At 40.4% G+C, this 21,039-nt stretch overlaps 1 protein-coding gene across 6 annotated transcripts in view; it reads right to left on the bottom strand.

Moving 5' to 3' along the window:
• Positions 1–21,039, bottom strand: part of TBC1D22A (TBC1 domain family member 22A) — a 409,891-nt gene that overhangs the window by 312,912 nt on the left and 75,940 nt on the right. For all 6 annotated transcript variants that reach the window (XM_044995243.1, XM_044995223.1, XM_044995230.1 and 3 more), the window contains exon 7: positions 16,259–16,321. In XM_044995243.1, the coding sequence (XP_044851178.1) occupies positions 16,259–16,321 (63 nt within the window). The remainder of the gene's footprint in view (positions 1–16,258; positions 16,322–21,039) is intronic.

Here is a 21,039-nt window from a genome sequence, read left to right as displayed (position 1 = left end):
CTTTAGACAAGGATTTTAGCCTCTTAAAGCTGAATTTAGACTCTAAGACGCCTGTTGTCTTTTTTGTTTTATAGGTAACCATTTCTCTATTATCCTTACTTGATATCTCTTAAATCTTTACCTTTAGTAATACTCATGATTGTTTCAATATAAATATATCTCCATGATGTAGTGTTATAAAGGACCCAAACCTGAGTTGTACTAATCAAGCTGTGTGTGTACTGTTTTCTTGGTAACAGCAGACCTGGTAATTACTGTGAATGTCCAGTGACAAAGGCTGAATATTACAGGAGGATGCTTTCAGATGAACTTGGGCATGCACATATTGTTAACCTGCAATGCAAAGTAAGGGCTGGCAGAGCTCTGAGGAGATTGTTTGGGTGGCTAAAGACTGGCGGTACCTGGGAACAGACATGCAGTTAAGCACCAGCAAGTCTCTCCTTCATTGAGACAAGAGGGTGAACAAGGTGTCTCAGAGTCCTGGGCACCCCAAGACAAAGCATCGCACTAGTCACCATGGAATCCATTCTCACAGTACGCCTGATTAACCACATGGGAGATTTCCAACTTGATTCCTAAACCAACAACCAAACTTTGGAATGCTGATCTGAAATTAACTACAGAACCTTGTGAGATTTGCCCATTACGTGCCAATTCTTTCTTTGATATGAGTTAACGCATTAGTATTGAGAACTATATGCATGTATCTAAAGGAGACTATTCAATCATCTTAAACATTAACTTTGAATTTCCTTGCTGTAATCGCATTAAAGGAATTCAGGCCTTGAATAATTTTCAGTAGGTTTTCATCACATATAGTTTCTTTTTGTATTAACTAGAATTAAAAAGAAAGGGCAAAAAGTAAAAAAAAAAAAAAAATTCTTGCCCCATAAACTCCAAAGTTCCTCTGAACTACATTTTTTCATATAATCTGCACATACATGATAGACTAAAGTGTCTGAAGGAGCTTTTACAATCAAAAGCTGTCAAAACCTAATTAAAAATTTAACACAGACAAATCACAGAAAGAATAGCCATCATGACTAAGAAAATTCATTTCAACTATGACTATAACCATGACTATAAACCCTCAAATATGATGCTAATTATGAATACTCCTCCATTCTTGGATCTTCTATTTTAGTGCCCACTTTAGTCAGCAGAACCTTCACATGACAATTTCCGGTAAAAGTAAATACAGAAAACGCATGAGAGAGGAGGAAATATTCCGTGTTTACTTCCACACAGTGCCCAGGAAGTAACTTTTTCTTAATCTATAGCCTTTGATTGTGTAAATACAAATACAAACATGGACAAGAAATAAAATGCATAATTAACAGATCCCATGGGGAGACAGCTTGGGGACAAACTCAGCGAGCAGGAACAGATACAAAAGCAACTGCAGCATTCACTTTTGGAGACAAACAATGCCATTGTAACCCACACACTTTCTAGGTGTGGTGTTCTGTCCCATCTAATGCCACAGAGACCACTTGGAGAGCAATTAGCTAACAGCCAGTTGGCTTTTAATATGATCAATATCACCAGGACACACTTCAAGTCCTATACATGCCTATCACAACATATGGTGTACTTCATTCACTGCATCAAATGTTCCAACTATGTGGATGAAGCCAGTCAGTCAATCACTATACTCTCAAATGAACTCTAACAGAAAAATGGTAAGACAAAATACCATGTAGGCAAACACTTTTCACAAAGCGGTCACTCCATATTTGATCTCTCAGTCCCAGTCAAAGGAAACCTTCACAACACCTTCAAAAGGCAAGCCTGGGGACTTAAATTCATAACTCTGCTAGACACTAAAAACCATGGACTCAGAGACATTGTTTTTATGGCTCATTACAACACCCCCCCACACACACTTCCTATTAACCCTCAGTTGCCCACTTCATTTTAAGTGGTCTCCTACACCATGTGTGAACCACTTATGCTTAATCAATCCCAATTTATATTTAGCTGAGACACACTGATTACCTTCCACAGACCTGAAAAAGAGCTCTGTGAAGCTTGGAAACTTGTAACTTTCACCACTAGAAGTTGGTCCAATAAAAGATATTAACTCATCTACCTGGTCTCTCTCATTATCTGCGATCAACACACCTATGACTACACTGAAGAAAAAAACAAACGCAGTTACAGTACATTAACTCGTACTTAAGAGTGTGCTGTCTGTTTAAGCAATGATGTTACCTGCCAAAGGACCATCAATAAAAAAAGCCCAAAATAATTCTGCCTGTGTTTAGTGAACATACAAAGGCCTGGTCTACACTAAGGGGGGGGTGGGGGGGGGAGAGAATCAATCTAAGTTATGCAACTTCAGCTACATGAATAACGTAGCACTCAGGGGAGTGCTCTAGAGTAGACATGATAAATCGACCCTTGCTGGATCGATCGCTGCCCGCCGATCAGGCGGATAGTGTAGACATACCCAAAAGAATCTGAAATTGCTTTTAACAATGAATCCTTACTGGTTAGCAGTACCTATTAAAGTTCTGTTGACTTATATGATTTTCATGCTTTAGTTGGCAAAAGTGAATTAAAAGTTGTATTCATTTTAACCTACAAGATATCACTCCTCTTTATGGTAATTTCTACTAAACAATAATTATTAAAATGTTTTATTCTGGCAGGAGCCACTAGTGCTGAAGTTGAGTCTGTCAGCATTTTCATTATATAAATTCACATGAAAAACTCCTTGGCCGCACAAAGATAATAAGAATGCATCAAAAATTATGGATTGCCTTTTTATACCTCAAACTCCTCCACTTTTAAAAACGAAATGTTACAGTCTGTTCTTTCATGCATACTGTACAGATTAAATAATTAATCTGTTGGAAAAACTAGACAGTAAAATGTCATATCTAGATTAATTATCAATATCCATTTAACACTCATGCCTCTAGCTGTATTATTCTAAATCAGAAACCTATGGTAGCAGAACAGTTATATTGTTACAATCTATTATGTAAATTTGTATGTATACACTTTTTGCCCTTCAGGAAAAAATAGAAATCTAGAAAAGTAAATCAATAATATGCCAGGCATCACAGATCACCAAATACTGTAGTACAGAGAGTCATCTTTTACCTTAGACACAACAAAGTACACTGAAGATGAAACTATTCCTAGCTCTTAGAGATGTCCACTTCCCTCTGACTTTATAACTAGAAGGGTAATCCACTGGAGAATGGAGCCCATCCATGAAGTATAAGTATGTCTCATTTCTTTACTATTTGAAATGTTACTTTCAAAGTCTTTTTGGAATATTTTATTTCCTTTGCAGTACCAAATACTGCCAAAAAAGAAAAAAAAAAAGTTACCTGAGCTCCTATCCAATTTAGCTTGGCTAAGAGTAGGGCCATACAATATATTTTGCTGAAGTAGATAAAAATCTTAATTCTATCTCAAATTCACATTTAAAAATTGTTTTAAAACAGAGGCTTAATTAATAATTTAAAAAGAAATACACACGGTATAGCACGCACCTCTGACATGATACTGCATATAATTTACTTTCCCCAATGAAAGTTACATTTTTAGACTAATCAAGTTACGGTGTCCCTTTAACGTTTTTCCCTATATAAAACACACACACACACACACACACACACACACACACACACAGGGTAAAATATACGATTTGGGCTTTTGTAATTCTTGGTTAAAAAACTGAATCTATGTGTGACCTGCAACAATGAATAGTTAAATTCACCTTCATTCCTTTAGGAGGAATATTGAGCATAATATTTTAATCATTCCGTAAAATAGTAATATTGTATACTGTAGTTTGATTGTCTCCATTACATAAAATTATTCCAAAATCTTTAGTTTTGAGTCAATAGGGCCCAGTCCTATTCAACATACTCATAAACGATCTGGAAAAAGGGGTAAACAGTGAGGTGGCAAAATTTGCAGATGATACAAAACTGCTCAAGATAGTTAAGTCCCAGGCAGACTGCGAAGAGCTACAAAAGGATCTCACAAAACTGGGTGACTGGGCAACAAAATGGCAGATTGCATTTATTAACATTAAATTTCAAGTAATGCACATTGGAAAACATAATCCTAACTATACATATAAAATGATGGGGTCTAAATTAGCTGTTACCATTCAAGAGATCTTGGAGTCATTGTGGATAGTTCTCTGAAATCTGCACTCAATGTGCAGTGGCAGTCAAAAAAGCGAACAGAACGTTGGGAATCATCAAGAAAGGGATAGAAAATATCATATTGCCTCTATATAAATCCATGGTATTTCCACATCTTGAATACTGCGTGCAGATGTAGTCGCCCCATCTCAGAAAAGATATACTGGAATTGGAAAAGGTTCAGAAAAGGGCAAAAAAAAATCTCCATATGAGGAGAGATTAATAAGACTAGGACTTTTCAGCTTGGAAAAGAGGCGACTAAGGGGGGATATGATCGAGGTCTATAAAATCATGAGTGGTATAGAGAAAGTAAATAAGGAAGTGTTATTTACTCCTTCTCGCAATACAAGAACAAGGGCCACCAAATGAAATTAATAGGTAGCAGGTTTAAAACAAACACAAGAAAGTATTTTTTCACACACTGCACTGTCAACCTCTGGAACTCCTTGCCAGAGGGTGTTGTGAAGGCCAATAATATAACGGGGTTCAGAAGGGAGCTATATAGATTCATGGAAGATTAGCTATTAGCCAGAACGGGCAGGAATGGTGTCCCTAGCCTCTGTTTGCCAGAAGCTGGGATTGGGTGACAGGGCATGGATCATTTGATGATAACTGGTCTTTTCATTCCTTTTGAAGCACCTGCCATTGGCCACTGTCAGAGGACAAGATCTGGGCTTGATGGACCTTTGGTCTAACCCAGAATGGCCATTCTTATGTTCTTATGTAAAACAAATCTTAGTAACAATTTACTTTTGACCTTAATAGATTTCTTTTTAAACCTTCCCTTGACGCAAACACTTATTCTTGGTCCATCACAGACCTTCCTTTTTTCATAAATATGCTTGAGAGAATAGTTTTCGGCTCTCTAGTATAATTTTTTTATGCAACAATATCCTCAACTGATTTCAGTACTTGTTCATTGTTGGAGACAGTACTGAAACTGCTCTCATACATTTAAATTAGTGACTATTTTTTTCTGCTACTTTTTTCCCTATCCCCTTCCTCAGTCTCCTCAGCTTTAATGCTGTCTTCAACACTCTCACAAAGATAAAGCTGAGCTGTGCAGGAGGCAGAGCCTTCTTGGAGGCCAGTCCAAGACTGTGAACACATTCCCACCGGAAATAAGGATCATCACAGACTTCAATACCTTGCACTCCAAGTGCAAGGCACACTTCTTTGACCTCTCTAATACAGCGTGTACATTAAAAAACAGTACCAATATAACACACTACATAGCACACAATCCAATCCTGTTGGAAAGAGAAAGAGATGGACCCATGCATGACAGACTTCAGTTACATCATTTAATGCACTATTGGAAGGTACTCAGATATTACGGATGATAGAGGTATAAGAACCTATACAAAATTACATCCAAGGGCTTGTCTACAGAAACATTTAATTTGCAGCAAGCTGGCATGTGAATCTACCTCTCACTACCCTGCAGCGAATTAGCTTTTCATGTGGACCTTGCTGACGCGCATTAACAGTTGGTTAATGCACTTTGATCTAGTCCCGTTTCAAAGCAGACTAAGTATTTAATCCTGAGTTTTGAAACACAGTTGGCATGGTAAGATGCTTTACAAATTAAGTTTTATTGAATCATGCAATTGTTATCTTTGAATCATAGTAGAAAATATATGCCAATGCAGTTAAAATTTGTTAAAAGCTCACACTATTAAAATATTAGGAGAGAGTCAATTATTCAAAACAATTCCTCATTTGAATTGTATAACCTGCCAAAAAATAATAATAATCATCATCATCATCATCATCATCACCACCACAAAAATTAAGAACTAAAAGTCAAGACACTGGACTACAAACTAGCTACGACACAGTACGTACCAAGTCAATTATGTACCAATGTAATACCACAAATTCTAAAGCTGGAAAAATAGTGTAAGATGCCACAGCATTTGCTCTTTTTAGATTTACATGACAGTATTAATATGGTAGTGCACTTTTATAACATGAAATGATTTCCTGTTCAGTTTGTAATTTCCACTTCAAGTATTACATTTGTTAGAAAATAGGAGTGTATCAACAGTTCATCCACCTCATTAGAATTATATTAATTTATATTCATCTTTATCTTGTCCTCAAATCACTGAACAGTAGGTGACTTGCTAGACAGGAGGTGACTTGTGCATAAAACATTTTAATTTGAATTGGTTTAATTTGAATTGTGTTAAGGAGTTTTTCTTTCCCCTCCCAATCATAGTTTTCTCAAATCAAAACCTTGTAGCTAAAACAGATCTTGAACTGCTGTATTTGACTCTAATGGCTACACTAACATTTAAGGTAATTCTATGTTTATATTGAAACCATGACCCTGTCACATGTGACCCTGCAATCGTTCAACACTAAGATAGAAGAAAACACATTCAAAACACTAAGGTTCGGATCCAGCACATGGTATAGTTCCACTGACTTCAGTGAGACCACTTTTACATGCTTGCAGTGGCACACCTACTTCAGTGTTTCACTGGATCAGGGCCTAACTCACAGGCACATTAAATTACAAGGAGCAATCCTGGACTGCCAGGGTAAAAGATTAGATAATTTTTCATACCACAGTTTCTTTTCTGAAATAAAATGATCTAAGTGTTACAAAACTGTAGGTGGTTACATAAAAAAAATTCCTGTAAAATCATTTACAATAAAAATATTTTCAATATTTAAATCTCAGATAAATTTGCTCTTTACCATTCCTCTCTCTGGAAACGGTACTGCAGATATAATATAGGGATAGTTCAGATGTTTAATATTTACCTTTCTATATCCCATTGCCTATTGCACAACCTTTTGTGTATTTTTAATCTGTCTCCATCTGTCATGGTTTTACCCTCACTTGAAACTGGGGGGTTTCAAGTTGAGGACCAGCATGTATCCCCCCACCCTAAAATCCTAGGGTAGGTCCCCTTTTTGCCGCCACCCACCCGGTCAATTACGTGGGCCGGGACACCCCTGTTTTCCCCCTGCCTCTTTCCAAAGACGTTCCCTGGGGAAACACAGATCAACTCACAGAGAGAGAAACCTTCCCCCTCCCCTCTCTGCCGGAGATAAGTCTGTCTCAACACCGAGAGAGAGTTTCTTAGCCCCTCCCCCTGTATCCACAGTAGAGGGATTTAATCAAATCTTTATAAAAAGAATTTATTAAAAGAAAAACAAGAAAATACAGAATCTCTATGAGTCCAAGATGGACACTCATAGGGTATAACCTTGCTAAGTTCTGGAGAGAATCCTCTCTCCTTCTCAGTACAAACAATACAGGCAGAATTAAGAATAATCAATAGCAAACACACAGAATTGCAAACATAGGATTATTAGATGAGGACACAAAGTACCTTTCTAATACTCACTATTTTGACTAGAAGAAATTAGTTCAGAAAGATGGAAATTTGTAGCAGACTTGATTAAAACATCTGGACTCTTGTAACTCCAAACAGCTAAGAACACACACACACACACACACACACACACACACAGAAAGTTCCCTCCTAGGAATTTCAAATTCTCTTCCCTGATTGGTCCTCAGGTCAGGTGCCCACCAGGTACTATGTTTTAACCCTTTACTAACTATTTATGACACCATCTTTTCCCAAGAATCCTTTCTTTGAGCTTTTTTTTTAAATTCCTTTTCCTTCATCCTTGTGGTAAGTGTTATCTAAATTCTTGCTCCATTCCTTTGGCCATATCCTCTGTCTTTAACCTATGGTATCTGTTTTATTTTACTCTTCTCTTCACTCCTTCTTCTCTTCACTGAAACAAGTGGTGAGTTAAATAAAACAGGATATAGAACTGGGACTGCTCCTCTACCCTGGGATGTCTGGTTACCCTAAACTAAAGCAGAGCTGGTATACTGCTGATCAAAACACATAGGAGAATGGTAAAAATAGGAGGATGAATTGGTCCCCCTGCCAATTTCCTTCCCAGTACCCAAAACCAAAGGATCTAATGAAAACCCCATAGCATATTGGGAATACTACCTCAACGAGAAGGTAGGGAAGGTGGGGCAGTGCCTTAAATACAGGTGGGGGTTGGGGCATGTAATTGGCATGTAAAGCCAATGGGTGGCAGGAAGTGTTCAAGAAAGCTCTCCCATTTCCCAGGCAAGACCTCTGCATGTGCTCTAGGATGGGAAAGGAAGGAATAAATGGAGAGTAAAAGGCACCAATACAAGTGAGCGTGCTTTCCACTCCATTCCTTAGGACTCCAGAGATTGGCCATGTACCTGCCATTCAGACACCCACCTCCACGGAGACACGACATTTGACTGGTGCAGCAAGGAGGGGGATTTTTTGAACTGTAGCCAATTTGCTATCAAAATGAGCCCCAAAGGTGGAAAAATGAATTATGAGATAAATAAACTCAAAAACCTCACAAAAATGTGTCCTATTGCCAACTTTATTATAGGTGGAGCTGGTACTACCACCTATTAAGGTTGCCCAACTCCTTCCATTACAAGTCCCTTTTTCAGTTGCAACATTTGCCAAAGTTTAATCATTTTAACTGAACTTTAACACATCAACTATCTGCCTTAGGCTGGATTTCCCCCCCCACCAATTTCAGCCATTTCCAAGAAAGAGGCTAAGGAAATAACATGCTTTTTCCCACGTTTAAAAAAAAAATGCATCCACTAATTTTGCATGCCCACTTCGAGATTCCTAGGACGTGATTTTTCAGAATACTTAACATTCTACAAAACTTCATATGTTTAAAAATACAGCTCACATTGACTTCACTTCCAATTATGAGTGTTCAATGCTGCTGCAAATCAGATCCCAAGTTTTCAAGTCAAGCACCCCAGAAATGAGGAAAACACAATTAGGGACCATCTGAGAAGTCTGATTTAAAAGACCAAGTTAGCATCAAAAGGGAACACTGACAGAAGCAGGAATAGAATCTATTTCTCCAACGCAGCATTCAACCGTCTTAGCCATGAGAACAGTTGTATTAACACAGCAGAAACTTCCTTCTCTTCCTACAATGTTCTACCTCATTTCACTACACACCTGCCAATTTCTACCAACAAAAGAGGCAGTGGTCCAATGGACAATGGCCTCCTTCACTACACAGCCCTCATTCATCTCCAAAGCAGGTCCATCCTGTGAAGCGAATGAGGCAGGGGTCCAAGCAGAAAAAAATAAAGATTGTATAATACATATGTACAAATCAATTATGGTGGGTAACCATAATTCTAGCATTTCCTTATTTTGAGCACTTAACTTTGTAATCTTAATTATGTTTTTTAACATACGCTTTTGTGTAATACACACAGCAATTTTTTTTTAAATCTGAACAACATTTTACAAGAGAGTAAGGGAAAAATCTACAGAAAACCAAAATTGATATGGTGATGGGAAGGTGACCATCTACACTAATGTGGTCACAACTTTAACAAAATAGTGATAAACCTTGTACAAAGAATGCCTTGTGAGGTATCCTTGAAAAGGTTATGATCTGCTGTATATTATCTCATTACAATGGATGTATTGACACTGTGCATGGAGTTCTCAAATTTTGCTGTATGTTTGTGACTCAAACACGTTGTGATCTGAGAAACGCCCACAGGTTAGCTCTTTAGAAATAACAGAGGAGCTGTAAATAAGGATGTCTCTACGTCAACCCCAAAAACACCTCAGATGACACCATGTAGGCAAAAGTGCAAGCTAAAATGTGCAATTTGTATGAGGGGCTGGTGGACGAACATGTAGGGCGTTGGAACTGTGTGCCCCAGCACCTAACCCCAAGACACAGCTGATTTTTCCAGGAAAGGGGGGGGCAAGATATAAAAGGTGGGAACAAAAGGCCCCTGGCCACCTCTTTCCTACCACATCTCTGGACTGTGGAACTCTGACAAAGGAAATTTTAAACAAAGGACTGAAGTCCTCAGAACCATTCTGGGAAACTAGAGAGACTTATAGAAACAAGCAAATATAACATCCCTGCTAGCATTTTGGATTTATAAACTCTAATTCATCTGTAATGTACTTTAACCTCTGAAAGAGCTCATCTCTTTTCTTAGTAAGCTAACTAACTAAGAATTGGGTACAGCAGGGGTAGGCAACCTATGGCACGCATGCCGAAGGCAGTACGCAAGCTGATTTTCAGTGGCACTCACACTGGCCACTGGTCTGGGGGAGGCTTTGCTGCCAGCTTGGGGTCCCAGCCGCCTCCCCGGGGCTCTGCAGCCTCCCCCAGCTGTGGCCCACTGGCCCCAGCCTGGGGCAGTGAGGGGTGCAGACAGGGGCAAGAAGGGGCGCAGCTCAATACCTCCACCTTTAAAATATCCCAGTACAATGGAGCTGGAACAATCAAGTCCTGATTTGCTGCTTACATCACTATCACACCACGTGAAACAGCGCACTGCGTTTGACGTCCGTGCCGTCTGTCACGATTTTTTTTTCTCCACTGTAAGTTGAGGGGTACATTTGACGAAATGTCAGCTGCTAAGAAAACAAGTTAGGCTGAAATGAACAGACATCTTTTTGGACAGACATTTGGATTTATTCAAAAGAAGGACCGTGCTGTTTGTGCTTTCTGTTGTGAAAGTGTTGTTTATTGCACATCAAATGTTCGACGACATTTTCAAAGGAAGCACAAGAAAACCTTTCTTGACAAAGCAGACAAGACTGAATTGATCAAAAAGGCAGTAGCAGGATATGAGAAGCAAAGCAGTGTTTTTAAATGCTTAAGTGTAAGTAAAAAACAAGCCACAGAAGGAAGATACAAGATTGCACAGTGCATTGCAAAAAACGGAAAGCGGTTTACAGATGGGAAATATAAAAATGTTTTTTTCAGCAGTTCGGAGGTTTTGTTCAATGATTTGCCAGATAGGATCACATCTTTATCTAGAAGAAAAGAACCGCCTGTCTCTGCCAGAACAGTTGAGAGAGACAAGCAAAATGGCAGAAAACATTAACAAAAAGCAGACAACTGCATTAAAAGACACAGCAGTGTTTAACGTTGCAGTTGATGAGAGCGTGGATATAAATGACATTCCACGTTTGGCAGTTGTTGAAAGATATTGTGCTTCCAATGAAATCCAAGAGGAACTTTGTTGCCTAAAACCCCTGGATGGAACAACAAAGGGGGAAGATATAGTGGAAAGTTTTGTAAACCATTTTGAAGAATGAGGAGTTGACATCAGAAAAAATATTGTGTGTGACAACAGATGGTGCTCCTGCCATGGTCGGACAACACAAGGGATTTATAAAATTACTTGAAGATCAAATTGGCCGCCTGACAGTCAAATTTCACTGTATCAACCATTAAGAAAATCTGTGCGCTAAAATTTCTAATTCAGAGCTTAATAATGTGATGAATACAGTGGTGCGAATTCTGAATTTCCTTGTTGCTCGATCTGCTTTGACTCTCAGACACTTTCAAGCACTTCTAGACGAGATGGACAGTGCTTATAACGACATTCCACTTCACAGCAAGATTCAGTGGCTAAGTCGTGGCAAGGTTTTGGTGTGCTTTGTAAACTGTTTTGATGTAATGAAGGCCTTTTTGTCAGAAAAAGAACAAAACTACCCCGATCTGGATGATGACAAATGGCTGTGTAAGCTCATGTTTCTAACTGATATCACTGCTCACCTAAACGAACTCAACCGCTGTCTCCAGGGTGCAGGGCAAACAGTTCTGGATCTTTATGAAGCCTGGAAGGCATTTGTTGTAAAACTCGAATATCTCGAGAAAAAACTGCTACTTTCACTACTTCCAGCAAATAAAAGAGCTATCAACACATTGCACTATCAGTGACGATGAGATTGGAATGTACATGCAAGAATAGGAATCAGAATTTTCTGACAGATTTCAAGATTTCCAGTGATTTGGCCAATGCTGTCTTTTCTAATTAAATCTGAAAAGTGCAATGAAAGTGACTTGGATTTGTCTGTATTTCAGTGGATGGGTGTTGAAGATTTCGAAATGTAGCTCATTCAGTTAAAAAGCTCAGAATTGTGAGCATCAAAGTTTGGAGTTCTGCGGAGTGCACTTGAACCTACCGAGAGAGATCATGGGGCCTCTATTCTGACCTGCTGGACGTCCCTGCCAGTGAAATTTAACTGTTTGAAGATAATTGCGTTTGCAATGCTTTCAGCATTTGGATCCAGATACCTGTGTGAACAAGTATTTTCACACATGAAATCTGTCCTCTGTCCCTCTCGGAGCCGGTTAACAACCTATCACTCAGAAGCCTGTGTGCAGCTTCAAGTATCCAAATACATGCCAGACATTGGAAAACTCAGCAAGGAAAAGCAAGCGCAAGGATCACACTAAACTGATAAGATCTGCATTTTAATTTAATTTTAAATGAAGCTTCTTAAACATTTTAAAAACCTTATTTACTTTACATACAACAATAGTTTAGTTATATATTATAGACTTATAGAAAAAGGCCTTCTAATAATGTTAAAATGTATTACTGGCATGCAAAACCTTAAATTAGAGTGAATAAATGAAGATTCGGCACACCACTTCTGAAAGGTTGCCAACCCCTGGGGTACAGCATTATTTTTGGTGTGTGATCCGAAGTATCTATTGACCTAGGTAAGTGACTTGCCACCTGGGCCTGGAAGAACCTAATGTGTGGTGAATTTAGTATTAATAACTTTCATTATAAAGTCCACTTTGCCTGGGTGGTAATAAGTGGCTGGAATGCCAAAGGATACCATCTGTACTCTGTGGTAAAACTAGTATAGTGGTCCAGCAGTGAACCTTTACTGCTGGCTTGGTGAAATCAAATGATAGGATATACCGCCAGTTTGGGGTGGTGTCTGCCCTATTTTCTGACAGTCTGCCCTGAGTTTGGCGCTCTCAGTTGTGACCCATTCCAGATACGGTGACAGCTATACCTGCTATAAAAATTACTTTAAGTGGAATAAAAACAAGATCTGCAAGTGAGTTAATAGTCACATTCAATCCTGGACGCCCCATCATCTCTGGAATTGGCACTCTCACTGAAGGACTGTCCGGATATGTGGACTCTCTACTCAGACCCTACGCCATCAGCACTCCCAGCTATCTCCGTGACACCACTGACTTCCTGAGAAAACTACAATGCTTTGGTGATCTTCCAGAAAACACCATCCTAGCCACCATGGATGTGGAGGCTCTCTACATAAACATCCCACACACAGATGAAATACAAGCTGTCAGGAACAGTATCCCTGATGATGCCACAGAACAACTGGTTGCTGAGCTCTGTGACTTTATCCTCACGCACAATTATTTCAAATTTGATGACAATATATACCTCCAGACCAGTGGCACCGCCATGGGCACCCACATGGCCCCACAATATGCCAACATTTTTATGGCTGACCTGGAACAATGCTTCCTCAGCTCTTGTCCACTCTACCTACGCTACATTGATGACATCATTATCTGGACCCACGGGAAGGAGACTCTGGAAGAATTCCACTATGATTTCAACAGCTTCCACCCCACCATCAACCTCAGCCTGGACCAACCTACACGGAAGGTCCACTTCCTAGACACCACGGTACAAATAAGTGATGGTCAAGTTAACACCACCCTATACCGAAAACCCACCAATCGTTATGCCTACCTTCATGCCTCCAGCTTCCATCCCAAACACAACACAATATCCATCGTCTACAGCCAAGCGCTGAGGTATAACCGCATTTGCTCCAACCCCTCAGACAGAGACCAACACCTACAAGATTTTCACCTCGCATTCTCAAAACTACAATACCCACACGAGGAAATAAGGAAACAAATCAACAGAGCCAGACGTGTACCCAGAAGCCTCCTGCTACAAGACAAGCCCAAGAAAGAAGCCAACAGAACTCCACTGGCCACCACCTACAGTCCTCAGCTAAAACCTCTCTAACGCATCAATAGTGATCTACAACCCATCCTGGACAACAATCCCTCGCTTTCACAGGCCTTGGGTGGCAGGCCAGTCCTCGCCCACAGACAACCTGAAGTATATTCTCACCAGTAACTGCACACCACACCATAGTAACTCTAACTCAGGAACCAATCCATGCAACAAACCTCGATGCCAACTCTGCCCACATATCTACACCAGTGACACCATCACAGGACCTAACCAGATCAGCCACATCATCACCGGTTCATTCACCAATCACTGCACGTTCACCAATGTAATATATGCCATCATATGCCAGCAATGCCCCTCTGCTATGTACATCAGCCAAATTGGACAATTCCCACATAAAAGGATAAATGGACACAAGTCAGAAATTAGGAATGGCAATATACAAAAACCTGTAAGAGAACACTTCAACCTCCCTGGACACACATGAGCAGATTTAAAGGTAGCCATCCTGTAGCAAAAAAACTTCAGGACCAGACTTCAAAGAAAAAATGCTGAACTTCAGTTCATTTGCAAATTTGACAACATTAGCTCAGGATTAAACAAAGACTGTGAATGGCTAGCCAAGCAGTTTCTTCTCCCTTGGTGTTCACACCTAACTGCTAGAAGAGGGCCTCATCCTCCGTGATTGAACTAACCTCGTTATCTCTAGATGGATTCTTGCCTGCATATTTATACCTGCCTCTGGAAATTTCCACCACATGCATCTCACGAAGTGGGTATTCACCCACGAAAGCTTATGCTCCAATACATCTGTTAATCTATAAGGTGCCACAGGACTCTTTGTCGCTTTATTCAAGTCTTGGTGCACCAGAAATTATAGGAAAAAGTGGGCATGGTGACGTTGCAGGTGTTCACATGTAATTTTTTGCCTTAAAACTTTTTTCCACAAAATGTGAGTGACATCACAGTAAAGAATGCTTCTACTTTGAAACGTGACTAAATTGGCATTGTAGGCATTCCATATCAAATGTGCTCAGTTTACAAGTAAAAAAATATTTGGAATTTTAAATTTTGGGAGGTATGATGCATTTTGGGGAAGAGCACGGGATAGGGTTGAGAAGAGTTTATTGGGTTTGGTTACTTGTTTTTTAACTGTCAGGCCTGCTAATCCAACTTGGACTCAAAGACAAACTGAATTCCTTTCCTCACATATCACCATTAGTAACAGAGGTCCTCCAGATGAAATTAAGCCCTCAGTTACAATCTGTGTAACCCCTCCGTCTTCAGATTATTCATTCACAACAGTTGCTGTGCAAGAACAGAATTCAGCTCACTCAGTGTTAGCTTTGCAGTGCTAACTGAAATAAAAAGAAAAAAGGCATTTTTTTCCACTCAAGGAAATAGATACTTTTTTTCAATATACACAGGGAGCAGACCCGTTGAATAAAAAGATCCCATGTTTTTAGTCTGTTTTCAAGTACAACACTTATATTTAGGCCAAAGATGTCCACTGTAAAGATTTTAAGGAGTTCAAAGGAACACTTGTATTCCATGATAACATTTATAACCTACGAACAGCAACTGAAAAGAGTTTAACAGTGAAGAAAAAACAAAGTATTTAGACCGGATATGTAGGAATCTATTTTACATTTCTAATTAAATATTTGTAAGTACTTTTTTTTAAAAGTACAACACTATGTATGTATGTAGTATTTAAGTATTACAGACAGAACAGCTTTAAATTACTGGGGGGGAAACCAGAGACATTAATAACTAAAACAAACCAAAACCAAAACTAACCTAGGAGGAGGAACAACAACCAATAATGCAAGAGATGGAATATAAAAAATAAGCCAGGAAAAAAAATAATAATTTGCCATCACAGACTATGCTATCAGACAAAGTGATTTAGAGTAATGTTGGGCAGCATGGGACATGGAAAAGAATGGCATTTGATAAAGTGACCACAGATGATCAACAAAAATTGTTTATCAAAAAAGCAAATGGAAAAACTCAAACACATTGGGGCTCAGTCCAGATGACCCCATTCCTCCCTTTGACCTTTCACTGGTGTTCTCATTTTTTCAACATTATTCTCAGGTTGCAATTATATCTCGTCTCTATATTGATTATTTGCTTTTCAAGCATTGTTCTCAAGCCAAGATGGCAATCATATGTATAATGTAATTACTAATAAAAAATATAGCGTCTGGGAGTACTAAGAAATTAATTATCTAAACAGCTAAAATTACTTGACAACAATTCTTACCTCTGTTACTTTGGGTTGAAGTCTTAAAGATTCAGGATTCATACGAGGGATATCTATGTGAATCTAATTGAACAGAAACATTTTAGAAAAAAATCAGTAAGTACATACAATTTATTTTTTAACATTATTGAACTTTCATTTTTTCTTGACTGTTTTTGTTAGAATATGTATATAACCAGAAATGTATCCCGAGACCCTATTCTGACATCATTTAGAACGGTGGCCTTTAAAAGCTTTCTAGGGCCTGGTCCACACTACATAGTTCGATGTAAACCGCCTTGCATCCACCTATCTAGTTGTGCATATGTCTCAAATTGATCTTCCACTGCTGTAAATACTCCGTTATGCCAACATCGTTACACCACTTCCCTGAGCAGCGTTGAGCCACAGTCAATGTACTTAGGTCAATAAAGGGTGACTGTAGACACTGCATTACTTATGTCGACCCCGTCCTCCAGCAGCTTGACAATGCCCCACATCAACCGCTTTGGTTACCACTGTGAACACCACTGCCCAGGAGTCATACAGAAGTGTCCCCTTCCCTTGAAAGTTCAATGAATTTTTGAAATTCGTTTTCCTGATTGCCTGGCTTGGCGAGCACACCTAGCAGCTCTCCATTGTTAAGTGCAACAGCTCAGCTGACCATGCTAGCTACACAGTCCAGACACACTCCTGTCTATAACAGACAGGAGATATTGGATCGCCTGGGCATGTGGAGAGAAGAGGCTCTGCAGGCACAGATCCAATCCAGTGGCAGAAACGTTGACATATACGAGCAGATTGCTATGGTGATGCAGAAGAAGGGCTACAGCAGGGACCATCAGCAGCATCACATGAAAGCCAAGGAGCTGCTAAAGGCATACAAGAAAGCCAATCGATCCAATGCTGAATCCCAGATATGCCACTTTTACAAAGAGCTGCATGCCATTCTCAGCATCCGCAACAGTACCATGGCTACCTGCAAGGAGTTTGAGTCACAAGCCCCTGCTGTAAACAGCAAGGAAAAGGAGGTGGTGGTATATTTGTTTTACAATTGCATGGGTTGGGTTTAAAAAAAAAAAAAAAACACTGATTTTGTTAGGGAATAAAATTCTATTATTTGGAACACAATTCATCATTATTAGTTCACAACATATGCTGCCAAGTGCTCAGCAGTTCTGAAAGCAATCAGTTATCCTTTATTGCACAATGTGGCACAGCTCATAGGATCATTCACAAACAAAATTAATAGTTGCATTGACAATGTAAAACTGCAACATGTACAGGAATCATCACATGATTCCTACCAGCCACAAAAGAGCACATTACAGCACCATATACTATTCTGTCTCACTGTTAAAATGGTCTTTCAAAGCCTCCCTGAGCCATGTAGCTCCACGTTGAGCTCCTCTAATATCCTTTGTATCTGGCTGCTCAAATTCAGCAGATAGCTACTCGGCTCCTGCCCTCCACTCCGGCAGACACTTTTCTCCCTTTGCTTCACAGATATTGTGCAGGACACAGCAGGCAGCTATAACCATTGGATATTTTTCTCACTGAGGTCCAGTCTTGTGGAGTAAACTACACCAGTGACATAGGTGCCAACTCCTTGCATGCTCCACGGCCGGAACACACATGGAGGGGTGGAGGGAGAACAGTGGATGCTCAGCACCCACCAGCCATAGCTGATCAGGGGCACTGCCAAATAGCTTGAAAAGAAGAGTAACAAAAGTGATTAAAGGTCTAGAAAACATGACCTATGAGGGAAGATTGAAAAAAGATGATGGGGGGGGGGGAAGGATATTAGTTTTCAAGTACATAAAAGGTTGTTACAAGAAGGTGGGAGAAAATTTTCTCTCTTTAACATCAGAGGATAGAACAAGAAGCAATGTGCTTAATTGCATCATGGGCAGTTTAGGTTGAACATTAGGAAAAAGCTTCTTAACTTCAGGGTGGTTAAGAACAGGAATAAAATTGCCTAGGGAGGTTGTGGAATCTCCATCATTGCCTAACCTGCTCATACAAAATCTCTAATCACCTGTCATGGATGGTCTAGATCAGGAGCGGGCAAACTTTTTGTCCTGAAGGCCACATCAGGGTTACGAAACTGTATAGAGGGCCAGGTAGGGAAGGCTGTGCCTCCCACCCCCTATCCACCCACTCCCACTTCCCACCCCCAGACTGCCCCCCTCAGAATCCCTGACCCATCCAACCCCCCCCTCCCCCCCGCCGCTCCTTGTCCCCTGACCGCCCCCTCCTGGGACCACCTGTCCCAACCACCCTCCCAACCCCTATTCAACCCCCCCTGCTCCCTGTCCCTTGACTGCCCTGACCCCTATCCACACCCCCACCCCCTGACAGGCCCCCCGGGACTTCAACGCCTATCCAGTACTTAGTCCTGCCTTGAGTGCAGAGGACTGGACTAGAAAACCTCTCGAGGTCCCTTCCAGTCCTATGATTCTATCACTATTTTAAACAATGTGCCAGACAAGAAGGAACTTTTGGGACAAATGAAATTAAGTGGATTTCCTAGGAAATGCTAGAGAGAATACAAATTCACACACCTCTGGACCTAACCTTCTGAAACCATGACCTGAGGTGAAACCCACTGTCTGTGGTTATCTGAAGATCAGGACCCCAAGCTGCATAAAGAAGAGACTCAGGGCATGTCTGAAGGGCATGCTGAAGCAGAGCTGCACCACCAAAATACATGTGGTGAAGACACACTATGCCAACGGGAGAGAGCTCTCCCGTCAGCATAATAAAACCACCTCCAGAAATGCTGTGCACACAAGTGCTTATGTCGGTGTAACTTAACATTGCTTGGGGGGTGGTTTATTCAGACTCCTGAGCAACAAAAGTTATGCCAACATAGGCTGTAGCGTAAACAACCTCAGATTCACGGCTGTGCTTGTTGTAACCACAGAAAAACATTTTGGTGGGGCTTGAAGGCCTTATCACCTGCCAGAGCCCTTGTTAGAGTTGACTGTGATCTCTAGTAAGCTTATTAGCATGCATGTAGGTTCTTTCATTGTTTTTAATATGTGTTTTTCTCTCTAACATTTTCACCTTCAGAATAAATATGCTTCCTTAGAAAGGGCTGCATGGTACTTTGTAACTCTGGGCAATTATGCTGTTTATAGCCTCTGAGGAGAAAGTAAAGTGCAGATGCAGGCCGTCTAGCCCATCTGGCTTGCTAAGCAACTCAGTGTGGGCAGGAACCAGCATAGCCTGGAAAGACCCCAGTCAGTAAGGAGAGAGGTTTATTTCTGCCCAAGAAAGGTGATGTCTGATAAGTCAGGAGCCTAAAAGTGGGTAATTTTGCTGGAGCAAGAAGGGGGATATAGAGATGCAGTTGCCCTGAACTGTGACATACTGTTTTTTTAAATTAAAAAACAAACAAACAATCTCCTGTCATCAACAAAACATGTACTTGTATCTTTCTCCTGCTCTTTTAACATAAGCCACCAAGTTTCTAAATAGCCAAAACAATGCTTTCATAAAACATTTCCAGTGTTTGTCCTTTTGGCAGGGTGGGACATCCTCTTCCACCAACATAGCTACTGCTACTTGTTGGGGGTGGTTTAATTATGCCAGCAGGACAGCTCTCTCCCACCAGCATAAAGTGGCTACACAGGAGATCTTTCAGCGGCACAGTTGCAGCTGTACAGCTTTGCCATTGTAAGGTCCAGAGTGTAGACATAACCTATGATCCTGTAAACCAGTCATATGGGTATATGCCCCTCTAGAGTCTAATCAATCTTCCACAACCCCAATGCTTCCCAAAATCTCAAATCCTTTAGTGGTAATCATAGAACACACTGATCATCCAAAAATTGTGGAAACCCTGCATGTAAAATCATCATTTGGTAGCTTTTGGTCAATTTGATTGTTTCATTTATCACATGTCCTATGGGGATATGTTAAAAGCACTTAGCTCATACTCCTCAACTTCTCTTCTCCCCTTAATTTCTTTCCTTTAGTTGAAGTAGCAGTCAATTTCAAGTCCTCTATTCTAATGCTATAGTGCCACTTCAAAGCATTAGGAAAAGTAACTTTGGGAAGACTAGGGAAAAATCTAAAGACTCAACTAGAAAAAAACTAGAATGAATGAATGTTGAACTGAGAAGAAAGAGGTTAACTGAAGGTCCCCATTTGAACTGGAATTAATACCAGAAACTAGTCTGTATTGTAAAACTGGTGTTCAGTGGGGAAAGAAAAAAGCTTACAGTTGCAGATCTCCCCTGTTACAGTAAATATGTTAATTGCTAGATCAACCCTGTTAAAGGGCAGCAGGTCTGCCTACTCTTCTGGGGAGAATGTGAAGTATGACATGAATCTGTCGGAGCATACAATCCCCCCAGCTATGCCACCGGGTGCATTGGGGAGCAGTCTCAAAGCTCCGCCTTTTCCACTCCCACCAGTGGTGCCAAAACAAGGGAGTCCAGGGGGGCATAGTCCCATCCCTTTTAAAAGTAGGAAGGCTATGCGAGTGGGGTGTGGTGTCCAGAAGGGAAGGGACTGCCCAGGGGCAAAGCCACAGGAGGAAGGGGGCCGCGCTGCCACTGCCCCTCTCCCCCCCCAATTAGGGACTTCTGCCGCTTCTGACTCTCCCTGCCCCATGAGATGGGGAAGCTGTCTGAAGCCTGTTTCCCCTCATGTGCAGGAAGTGATAACGTTGCATACCAAGTGCCCTACATGATTTAATATCTTGATATTTAAATGTTTTACAATCAAAGAAATAAAAGTTTTTCTAAATTTTCTAAATTACAGATCAATTAAAGATGCTCAATATTACTAAA

The sequence above is a fragment of the Mauremys mutica genome, chromosome 1, assembly GCF_020497125.1.
Source record: "Mauremys mutica isolate MM-2020 ecotype Southern chromosome 1, ASM2049712v1, whole genome shotgun sequence".
Taxonomy (NCBI): domain Eukaryota; kingdom Metazoa; phylum Chordata; order Testudines; family Geoemydidae; genus Mauremys; species Mauremys mutica.
This window is presented reverse-complemented; position numbering and strand designations above follow the sequence as displayed.